Source organism: Apus apus, chromosome 4 (genome assembly GCF_020740795.1).
Source record: "Apus apus isolate bApuApu2 chromosome 4, bApuApu2.pri.cur, whole genome shotgun sequence".
Taxonomy (NCBI): Eukaryota; Metazoa; Chordata; class Aves; order Apodiformes; family Apodidae; genus Apus; species Apus apus.
In genome coordinates, this window is record NC_067285.1 from 90,948,230 (window position 1) to 90,958,644 (window position 10,415).

At 40.4% G+C, this 10,415-nt stretch overlaps 1 protein-coding gene across 13 annotated transcripts in view; it reads left to right on the plus strand.

Moving 5' to 3' along the window:
* Positions 1-10,415, plus strand: part of APBB2 (amyloid beta precursor protein binding family B member 2) — a 160,408-nt gene that overhangs the window by 144,305 nt on the left and 5,688 nt on the right. For 11 of the 13 annotated variants that reach the window (XM_051616923.1, XM_051616930.1, XM_051616925.1 and 8 more), the window contains 5 exons: positions 5,605-5,719; positions 7,599-7,686; positions 8,463-8,546; positions 9,055-9,170; positions 10,004-10,183. In XM_051616923.1, coding sequence (XP_051472883.1) covers positions 5,605-5,719; positions 7,599-7,686; positions 8,463-8,546; positions 9,055-9,170; positions 10,004-10,183 — 583 coding nt within the window. The remainder of the gene's footprint in view (positions 1-5,604; positions 5,720-7,598; positions 7,687-8,462; positions 8,547-9,054; positions 9,171-10,003; positions 10,184-10,415) is intronic. The other 2 variants (XM_051616926.1, XM_051616933.1) reach the window with 1 other exon arrangement.

Consider the following 10,415-nt stretch of genomic DNA (forward strand, 5'->3'; position numbering starts at 1 on the left):
GCAAACGTGGTGTGCTTGTGTTTCAAAGTTAAAAAAATACACACAGCTTTTTTATGTAAAAAAAAATGTGCAGTGAAAAAAAGTGAAAGAAGAATCAGGGAACAGTCTTCTGGCTTATTTTGTATTCAAGGCTTTGCACAAACAAGGAGCTGTTGCTTTCTGGTCCTGTGTAGGGAAACACTAGTCCCTTCCTAAGTTTTACTTTATTATTGATTGATGCTGCAGGGAGCAAATACTGTGGAATCCCTACAGCCAAACCTTTCCTCTTCAGGAGGGGGCGCTCAGGGTTGCTTTCCCAAAGCCTAGGATACCTGCAGCGGGGCTGCCAGGCTCCCTGGCTTTGGAGGATCCTGCCCACTGCCACCAGCCTGTGCCACCATCGCCGGGTCCTGCTTACTGGGCTGCTGGGTCAGACCACTCGTGCAAGGGCGTGGGTGTCTGGGGGACTTCATGAATGAATGACATCAGTAGTAGTTTTTGCACGCTGTCCAAAGGGAGAAGTTTGTGTGCTAACTTTGATTGATGATTTGGTGCTGGCAGGGTTACGCTTGGTGCAGTACCACAGGTTTTTAAGAACTCATATTTCCTCCTCTGTCTCAACAGATTTACAGATGCAAGCCCTGATCATCTAAAGGTTTATGCATATTTGCAACCCATGCATGTAATTAGCTGATTTACATTGTTCTAGCTGTTCAGGTACTTAAAGTGAAGCACTGGTGTGTTAGTCTGAAACACCACCACGAGGGTTTTATTAGCTTTCAGTAGCTGAAACTGATGTACTAGCTGGTGTTTCATTTTCTCCTGTAGTTGTGCTACACCGCCATGTTTATGAATGCATAGCATTAAGCACAGAAATATTTACAGAAGCTGCAGAACTGAGAGCTGGAGAGACTCAACAGAAGTGTTAAGGTGCACTGCTGCAGTACTGAGGCAGTGTTTGCTGAGCCCAGGTGCCCCCAGCAGGGCCTTCCTGGCACCCATCAACACCCCAGAGGGCAGGAAGTGGCATTTCTGGCACTTCTTCAAGGTGACTCAATGCAAGTGGAATTTCATGGGACAAAGATGAGACATTTCTCACAGCCTCAGGGGCTTTCCAGGCCACACACTGGAAACTTGCTGCAAACAGTAGGGTCATGAACATTACTTCAAGAAGAATCCCTGGTATCAATACAGGCAGGGGGATGAAGGGATTGAGAGCAGCCGTGTGGAGAACTTGAGTGTACTGGTGGATGAAAAGCTCAGCGTGAGCTGGCAGTGTGTGCTTGGAGCCCAGAAGGCCAACTTTGTCCTGGGCTGCATCAAAAGAAGAGTGGCCATCAGGTCCAGGGAGGTGATTTTCCCCCTCTGCTCTTGTGAGACCCCACCTAGAGTACTGTGTCCAGTTCTGGAGCTCCTGACACAGGAAGGAAATGGAGCTGTTGGAGCAAGTCCAGAGGAGGGCCACAAAGATGATCAGAGGATTGGAACACCTCTCCTGTGAAGATAGGCTGAGAGAGTTGGGATTGTTCAGCCTGGAGAAGAAAAAGCTGCAAAAGAAAAATGAGGACAGACTTTTTAGTATGGCCTGTAGCAATAGGACAAAGGGTAATGGTTTTAAACTAAGAGAGGGTAGGTTCAGACTAGGTATAAGGAAGACACTTTTTATGAAGGTGATGAAGCATTGGAACAGGTTGCCCAGGGAGGCTGTAGATGCCACATCCCAGAAAACTTTCATGGTTGGGTTGAATGGGGCTCTGAGCAAACTGATTTACTTGAAGATGCCCCTGTTCATTGCAGGGTGGTGGGACTGAATGACCTTTAAAGGCCTCTTCCAAACTATTATTTTAGAAAAAGAAAAAACAATAGTGCAGCAGTCCATGGAGGAGAGTTTTATGTGACCTATATGTAGGGTCACTAGCAGTTTCATCAGAAAATCAACACTTTGCATTTTGACTAAAAATAACATCCTGTTGGCAAGTACAGAGCAGGTCTGTCTCACCAGGATTCTTGTCATCCTCCTCTTTCAGGGACAGCATGGTTACAGGCCCTTCTCTGGCAGGACTAAAGTGGTAGGTGAGTCCGCTTGTCACCTGGGGTGTCCCACTACAGATGCTGCTTCCATAACACTCATCAGACTCTTTCTCTGTGCCCTCAGCACAGGTCTTGCTGTTCAGAGAGGTTACTGAGCCGGGCTCTTCATGGTGGCCTGTTGATTTGGCTGTCATTAGCCTTACAGGAACAGAAAAATGTTCTTACTTAAAAACACAGGAGCTTGTTACTGTGTCAGTGCTGCCCTCCACATTGGTCTCCTTTGATCAGAAGAGTAAATTTATACTCATGGGAGAAATGAGACTGAGTGAGATGCCCCCAGTCTACTTCTCTGCCTTTAAAATGCTGTTGAAAATACTCTCATCTAAGGTGTTTCCCACTGCTGGAACACAATTAGGAGTTGTGTTCCTTTATGACCAAAATCTTCGATCCTGACAGAATTCAGTCTTTAGTTAACGCAGTTTTAATTGTTTGGCTTATATTTATCTCTGCAATCGTTTGAGTCCTACCTCCACTGGGAGATAACATGCCGGCTAAGTATATTTAGTATTATCTTACAGGTTCCTGTAGGGCTGGAAATCCTTGTAGTTGAGCTGGGACCTCAGATAAATTCTTTGCAGGGTGAGATGTAATGTGGTTTCAGAGATTGTGCATGTATCAGGGACTTGGCAGCACAGTGGAGATACCTTGCCTGGCATGGTCTACTGCAGCAAAGTGTGGTGGTTTACTGGGCAGTGGTCCTGTCTTAGCTTTTACTAATGATAAAAGAAGATTCTAACAGGTAGCTGTAAGGCTTAGAGAAGGGGCAAGTTATCTTCTGTGTTTATGCTGCTCCTTGAAGGTTGTGGCCTTATAATTACTAAATTTTGGTATTGCAAGAGTGCTCCTAGGATTGTGCAGAGTTCTGTTTATTCAAACAAGTTTCTGCGTAGTGCAAGCAACTTGGCAAAACAACGCAGGATGCTCTTCCTAGGATCATCTTGTAAAGAAGTGCTTAAGTCACTCCTTTGCAAGGATTCCTCAAAGGAATAGTATTGATTTGAGGTAAACTCTTGTAAATGGTAATAAATAGCCATATAATGCTCACATAGATGGCTTTCAGTGTTTTTTTAAGTTAACGTGTACACAGGTTTCAAGTGTTAGTCTGCATTCTGAAAGAATGGACCTTGATCCAATAATGCATGCCTGCAGTGTGCTTGTTTATTTCTTTGCTACCCTTCAGTGATGGTCACTGCCAGCAATTTTTTCTTGCATGTAAAGGGGGGAAATCTTAATGAAGTTATGGTAGCAAATCTGAGTGTGTTAAGTGACAGTGTTTTCATATTGCAGTTACAACATTTGTAAGGGAAGGTATTTGGACTCAAAAATGTGAAGTCTGAAACTCTGGGCATTTAAAAGATGGCAGCTAAAGCCAAACACATAGAAAACAAAAATCCCAAGTGTTTACGATCTCTGGAAATTGCTCACTTGCTGCTCTCAAACCAGGCAAGGTCTTTTAAGAGCTGGATATTGTATGTGGGACTTTGGTGAGCCTGAGCATTTCCAAATACCTGCCTGCAAATCTTTCAGAAGCATCAGTAGTGTAGAAAACTTACTTCAAAAAGCAAAAATCTCTTACATTTTTTTTATGTTGCACTTGGTTTGTTTTTTTCCCCATAGCTGCTAATTTTTGTAGGCCATAGCTGAGCCCTACTGCCATATCTTAGTCTTATTACTTGAGTCCAGATGGGACTCTTCAATTTGCTTTTGAAATATTAAGCTAGGAGGAAACCCTTCTAAAGCAAGGCTTGGCACGTGTACAGTTGAGCCAAAAAGTATCAGCTTTCTTCTAGGATCAAGAGTCCTGCTGGAACTCAGCATCTCCATGAACTTGTGCCGCAGCAAAAGGGAACAACGGGCCAAAAGGCTCTTGCAGGTTATGGCTGAGTTCCTTGGGGGTCAGGCTGGAACTAGGAAACCTCAGGGCACCTTCTGTAATAGACAGCACTTTCCTGAATTATTGCTTTATGACTTTTTCGTGCAAGTCACGAGAAATTGGGTGAAATGGTCTCTCCCCAGGGTGCCTGCCTGGCACGTGCTGGCAGGGCAGTGCTGCAGCCTGTGGCAGCTGATGCAGCCCATGGGCTGTGTTCCCCATGCAGGAACAGTTCAGGTGACAACACGCTCCACGTGCTGCCCCCCTGCCTCCTGTCCCGTGCTATGCCCCAGTGCCTGCCATCCTGTGTTGAGGGAGGGCCCTCCAGCTTCACTGTGTTTCTACACAGTTATTCCGAATCTCAGCTCCAAATACTTTGAGGTTGGGGGGTTTTTGTTTGTTTGTTTTAAGTATTATTCCTCAAGCTTCAGGTTGGAAAGCAGCTAAATGGAGGAACAATTTATGCCTGTCACTGAGCAGCCCAGGCTGTGGGCAACTGCCCCTTTTATTGCAAGGGCTCATTAATGACTGAATCTAGTGCTTCTAATTATATATAGATTAGGCCAACATTCATATCTCCTACAGAGCTAGAAATCCAACTATCTGTCAGCCACAGTCTCCAGTTCTCCTTGGCTAACTTCAGTGCAAAATTCTTAAACTCACTGGACATCCACAATCAGTGAAGAAATTGGCAGTTGATTCTACATTAAACCCTGCTTGGGATATTTACAGACTTCAGTATAAACTAAAGTGTTCCTGTATGGAAAACGTGATTTAGGAGGGGAGGGACAATATGGGATTTTGTCCATCTCTGGAATATCCCTCCTGTCTCTTTGTCAGTTGGAATCTTGCTGATAATTAATTACACATAAAGAGGAAAGGCACTGAAAAGAGACTTTGGGTGAAAGCAGCTCTTGGGAGTTCCAGTTTCACTTGTCTGGCCTAATTCTAGTTAGCTACTCAGCTCCAACTCTTAAACAGCCTGAGACCAAATAAACATAATCCTGGCACTTCCATCACCTGTGGTAGAAAGCCATACTATGCTGACTAGCCAGTACAGTGCAGAAATCTCTTTTGTAGGGCAGCTTTATTTAACTTTTGAAAAAATAAGGTCAGAAATTTAGGCCAATTAGTGTGAGCAAAGCTCAGCAGGTTCACATCTCCCTTATGCAACCAGGTCTCTAATTACTATCTGCATATTTTAAACACTTTATACAGTCCTTTGAAATGCAGTTTTTTCTATAACTAGTTTCTTACATGCTGTTTCTCAGATTTTTCTAGCATTTAAGAGCTGCATGTATTTTTTCCTTAGTCTGTAATGCTCTCCACATTTTTTAAGCAAAACATTTGAGTTAAGTTTCCTGTGTATTCAGAATTGCAGTTGGAATTGCAGGTTGTAAGTTCATTAAGTTGCCAGGGTTAGGAAACTATAATGAGCTCTCTAATTATATGGATTAAACACCAAAATTTAATGTGTGTTTCATGGGTATGCAATTTATTATATTTGTAGATCTGCTTTGTCCAAGGCATGTTTTATTCAGCGGCCAAGACATACGCCTCTTAGATTGAAGTAGGACTTGCTGTTTTGGAAATACTAGTGATTCTAATGCCATAATTTGTTTTGCTTGTGTCTAACGTGTCCATTTATTTTGTTTACACAGAGACTTTGCTTATGTGGCAAGAGACAAAGACACAAGAATTCTGAAGTGTCATGTGTTTCGCTGTGACACACCTGCAAAAGCCATCGCCACAAGTTTACATGAAATCTGCTCAAAGGCAAGTGGGTTTAAAGTCACCTGCATTCATCTGTTTAGAGGTCCCAGAGCCTAATATATGCAATGAACAATTGTACATAGTGTTAGTTTAGTTTATATCCCTGACAACAAGAAACAGCATTGAGAATTAGTAAAGGAAAGGATGCTAATGGATGAGAATAATGGGAGGGTGAGTGTTTAGATTTGAGGAGATACCTGCTTTTGATTTGACAAGTGTGTATAGAGAGCGAAGGTTTTTTTTAATAATAAAGAGCCTGGGGGTTTAAAATGGAAAAAGAACACACAGCTTCAATTAATAATACAGGGTGTTGCTAAACTTCGTAAATAAATCAAACCATTTCTGAATGGCAATATTCAATGGTATTATCCTGGGGGACAGACAGGAAAGTAGTTACTAACATTACTCTGCCCACTTTAAAAAAAAAAACAAACAAACAAAACAACTAGTTACAAATACTAAAGGATCTTAGTGCTTACTTGTCGTAGTACTGTCTGTAATACTGGAGAAGACTGTTCTTTTCAGTCATTTTACCTTACAGATTTGCTACCATTCCCTGGTTATTTACTGTGGTTTTCTTGTGTGATGAGTTTATGAGTGTACAGTCTGTTTATGTAGCAGTAGAAAGGCAGCATATCCTCTACAGCAGGTAAATCTGATTGAAATTCCATAGAGAGGCAGTTAAACCGATCTTCTTGAAACTCCCATTATTCTTTTGTTGAGCTGTGGTGGATTTGAGGCTACGTCCCCCATTTAAAAAATATTCTGCTGCTCATTTTGGTTTTCCTTAAAACATATCAGTTTGCACCACTGAAAAAGTGGGTTGTGGGTTTGAATAACCTTATCAGTTATCCCTGTATAACTTGTCCCTCCTCGTTAGTCACAGCTCATCTAGAAAAGCTGGTTAGGAAACTTGCAGGTTCTAAAATTCTGCTGATTTGCTGTATGCCTGTCATTTGCTTTTTACACTTTGTCTTCACATTATTGAATGGAATCAGGAATGTCAAATTCCCCTCTGTAGCTAGTTATATAGTCTAAGAATTTTTCATTTTTGCAACACTGCAGATGCGGCTACTGAACTTGTGATGTTTCAGGCCTTCCTCCTAAGCTATAGCGCATCTTGTTTTTCATCCTTAGGGGGGAATATTATCTTCTGTTATTGTAACAGAAAACACTCTGAAAATAAAAACCTAACAACAGGAAAAAGTCAGAAAATTGCTAGAAGCATCTTAAGATAAGTGTCATCTGCTGGAACACTGGTTATCTTTACAGCTCAATTGCAATTAACAGTCACAGCAGGAGGAAGCAGATAGTAGTGCTTCAACTATGAGCTTTGGAAAACTTCTGTTAGCTTCCCTAGGTCACTTCTCAGTTATATATTTGTAAGGAATAATCAGCCAAAGGGGTTATTTTTTTTTTCCTCTTTTGCTATTATACATTTCTGGGGAGAAACAGGGTTCATTTTGCATGGGATTTTAAATTTCAGAAGAAACATTAAAACAGAGGAAAAATTATACCCAGTAGAAGACAGATCAGAGAGGAACATGAGTGAACACTCTTCTCTGTGTGTTAAATGTTTCTATTTCTTGCTATATTACTCCTCACTGCAATTTTGTTATTGATAAAAATGGCTGGAGTTTTTTTTCCTCCTCCATCTGTCTTTCATCTAGGCTTGGACATTGCTTAAGTTCTTCATGTAGTTAAGTAATGGTTAATAAAGTGGAGGAAAACAAAAGTTGTTACTTAAAAATAATAACTTGCTTAGCCATGTAGCTTCTCACTTATTTCAGAAACTAGGGTTGGAATAGGAGTACGTTCATACTTACAGTTGCTATTGTGCTGTTGTTTTTTTTTAATGCTGTATCATCACCATCTTCTTCAGATAATGGCTGAACGGAAGAACGCTAAATCTATGGCTTGCAGCTCATTGCAAGAGAGGACAAGTGTCACCCTTGATGTTCCTCTGCAAGGTACTGTATGTTACAGCTAATATCCTTGGGATGGTCCTATTCTAGGTATCTTTCGTTTCTCATGCTGCTTTTGACCAAAAGTGGATCATGTTGGGTGACGTGTAATCAAGTCTTTAATTACTGTGTCTGACTGTAACCTGCTACTGTATTAAATATTTGTATTGGTTGTGTGACAGCAATGGAGTCCTGCTCAGTTATGTCATCTTGTGCATTGCCTCTCTCATTTTGAAATAGCTGTTACTTTTAAGTATTTCAGAACATACTCTGTGTTAGCTTTACAGGAAATCACATGCTTCCAGATCTACCAGTTTATATTTAATATCTTGTTCCTAATCCATATATCCACTTGTGTAATTTTCTGCTCAGACAATAGTATTGATTACTCACAGACTGTTGTTTAAATGTTTTAAGTGTGTTTAACTTATTAACAGGTATGGTATTAAAAACAGGTTCCAGATTTTACAAGGTTTTGCAATGAAACTTGGTCTGTATGTCTCAGAGACACATTAATTGTATTTTATGGTTTTTAATATGACAATATAATGTGACCTTACTCTTAGCATAGATCAAGAATTAGCTGATGCAAAGTCCTCCCTAAATCCCTTAGAAATTATTGAGACTTTTTCTTGTCAGAGGGAATGAAAATTTGTTTTGATCAATACAATACTTTCAGAGGACAATTACTGGGTAAAGTGGTTTATGTTATTGATGAAATAAAAGTGGTTTTCCCTGCTGTGAATACTTATAAACAGGAATTTATTTTTGTTCCCATGCAGTAGATTTCCCAACACCAAAGACAGAACTGGTACAGAAGTTCCACGTGCAGTACCTGGGCATGCTGCCTGTAGCTAAACCTGTGGGTATGTAACGTTTGTTAACGTGACTTCCAAAGTCCCTTGCATAAACTCTTTAAGGGCTGGACTCTGCTAGCCAAGTGTAAATGCATAACTTTCAAAGGGTAGCAGCTCCTGTACTTCAGTCATATGGTCAGACATGAAGGCTGAGGTACTCAGGGCCTCGTTTGAATGTGTGTTTTGCAACCAGAGTATTTTGGGAACTGCCAAGAAGGCAGAGTTTCTTTCTGCTGCTTTCTCTAAATATGAACTCTGCTACTAATGAGAAGGGTCCTAGAGAACTAAATGGTGCAGCAGCTAAACAAGATGCTGTCCTGTTTTTTCTAAGCCAGAGGCACCTCTTTTGTTTTTGCACATGAAGAAAATCAACTTCACAGCCCTTCTACCACCAAATTAATTTTAGTGAGGAGTCCAAAGCAATCTGTTTTCTGTAATCCTATGTGAAAAATACTTTTTTATTGTTTACCTATATTCATGTATTTCTTTTTCATTATCACATTTTCTTCTGGTTTAGGAATGGATACTCTGAACAGTGCCATTGAAAGCCTAATGGCTTCCTCTAGCAAAGAAGACTGGATGCCAGTTACTATGAATGTAGCTGATGCTACTGTCACAGTCATCAATGAAACAGTAAGGCAGAGACTGTCTTGCTTAGAACACATTTAACATGAGTGTTGGAACATATAAACACTAGTAGAAAGAGTTCATTTGTACTGGAATTCGTTTTCTTATTTTGCATTTTATTTCTTCCCAGGGCTGTGAATCTGCAGAGGCTCTTACTGCTCATATCAGCTTCAGCTTTATTTACCATTCGAAACATGTCCTTAGAAATAGAAATTATTATAAATATTCATTAGATACTAAAGACAAACTCAGTGTTATCCTTCCTAGGATTTTTTAGCCTAAAATGTTACAGATTAAACTCAAAGTAGCAGTCCTAAATTCTAAACTGCATTTACCTTATTCTTGATATGGAAGCCAAGAGTAATACTAAAATCTATATTTCACATTACTGTCCTTTTGTAGAGTGTTTTCTGTAGAAATTTCTGCAATTAGACTTTCAAATAATGTCTTTTAAATAAGTCTGTTGACGAGGTACTAAACCAACATCTCCACATACCAGTGGTGGGGAAGCATGTTTTCAGTCAGGATAGCCATGTGGTTTTGTTTCTTCAGAAAACAGGCAGTACTTGAGTGACACAGTATGCTCAGTGCTAACCCTCAAAGCCTTGGTCATCTGGGGTTAGCCTAGGAGGGGAGATCTGGCCCAGGCCTGAGCACACACAGTGTGTGCAGGTAGATAAAGAGGGATTCCACGATACTGCATCAGATATTGCATTTAATCAACTTAAAACCGAGAGTAGTAAACTTCCACAAAAGATCCAATTGTATCAATCATTTGATACTATTTGATAATATTTGATACTATAATTTGATAAATCAATCATTTGATTCACAACCAGAATGAAGAGGAAATCATAGTGGAGTGTCGTGTGCGGTTCCTGTCCTTCATGGGAGTAGGGAAGGACATTCACACATTTGCCTTCATTATGGATACAGGAAACCAGCATTTTGAGTGCCACGTGTTTTGGTGTGAACCAAATGCAGGCAACGTATCAGAAGCTGTTCAGGCTGCTTGTATGGTAAGTGACCTAATAGCATGCACATTTTTCATTACCTCCATAAACAAATGTCCTTCCAAATTTGCAATTGTATTAATTTCAAAATAGAAAAAGAAAGAACAGATAAAAATAGGAACTAGAATTCTGATCTATTTAATCAATTAAACCCCAAACATTTTTAAGTTTGAAATGTCAATTTAGAGAACAATGCCCTCATCTTCCCTCCTAACCTTTGCAAGTCTGTCTTAAGTTA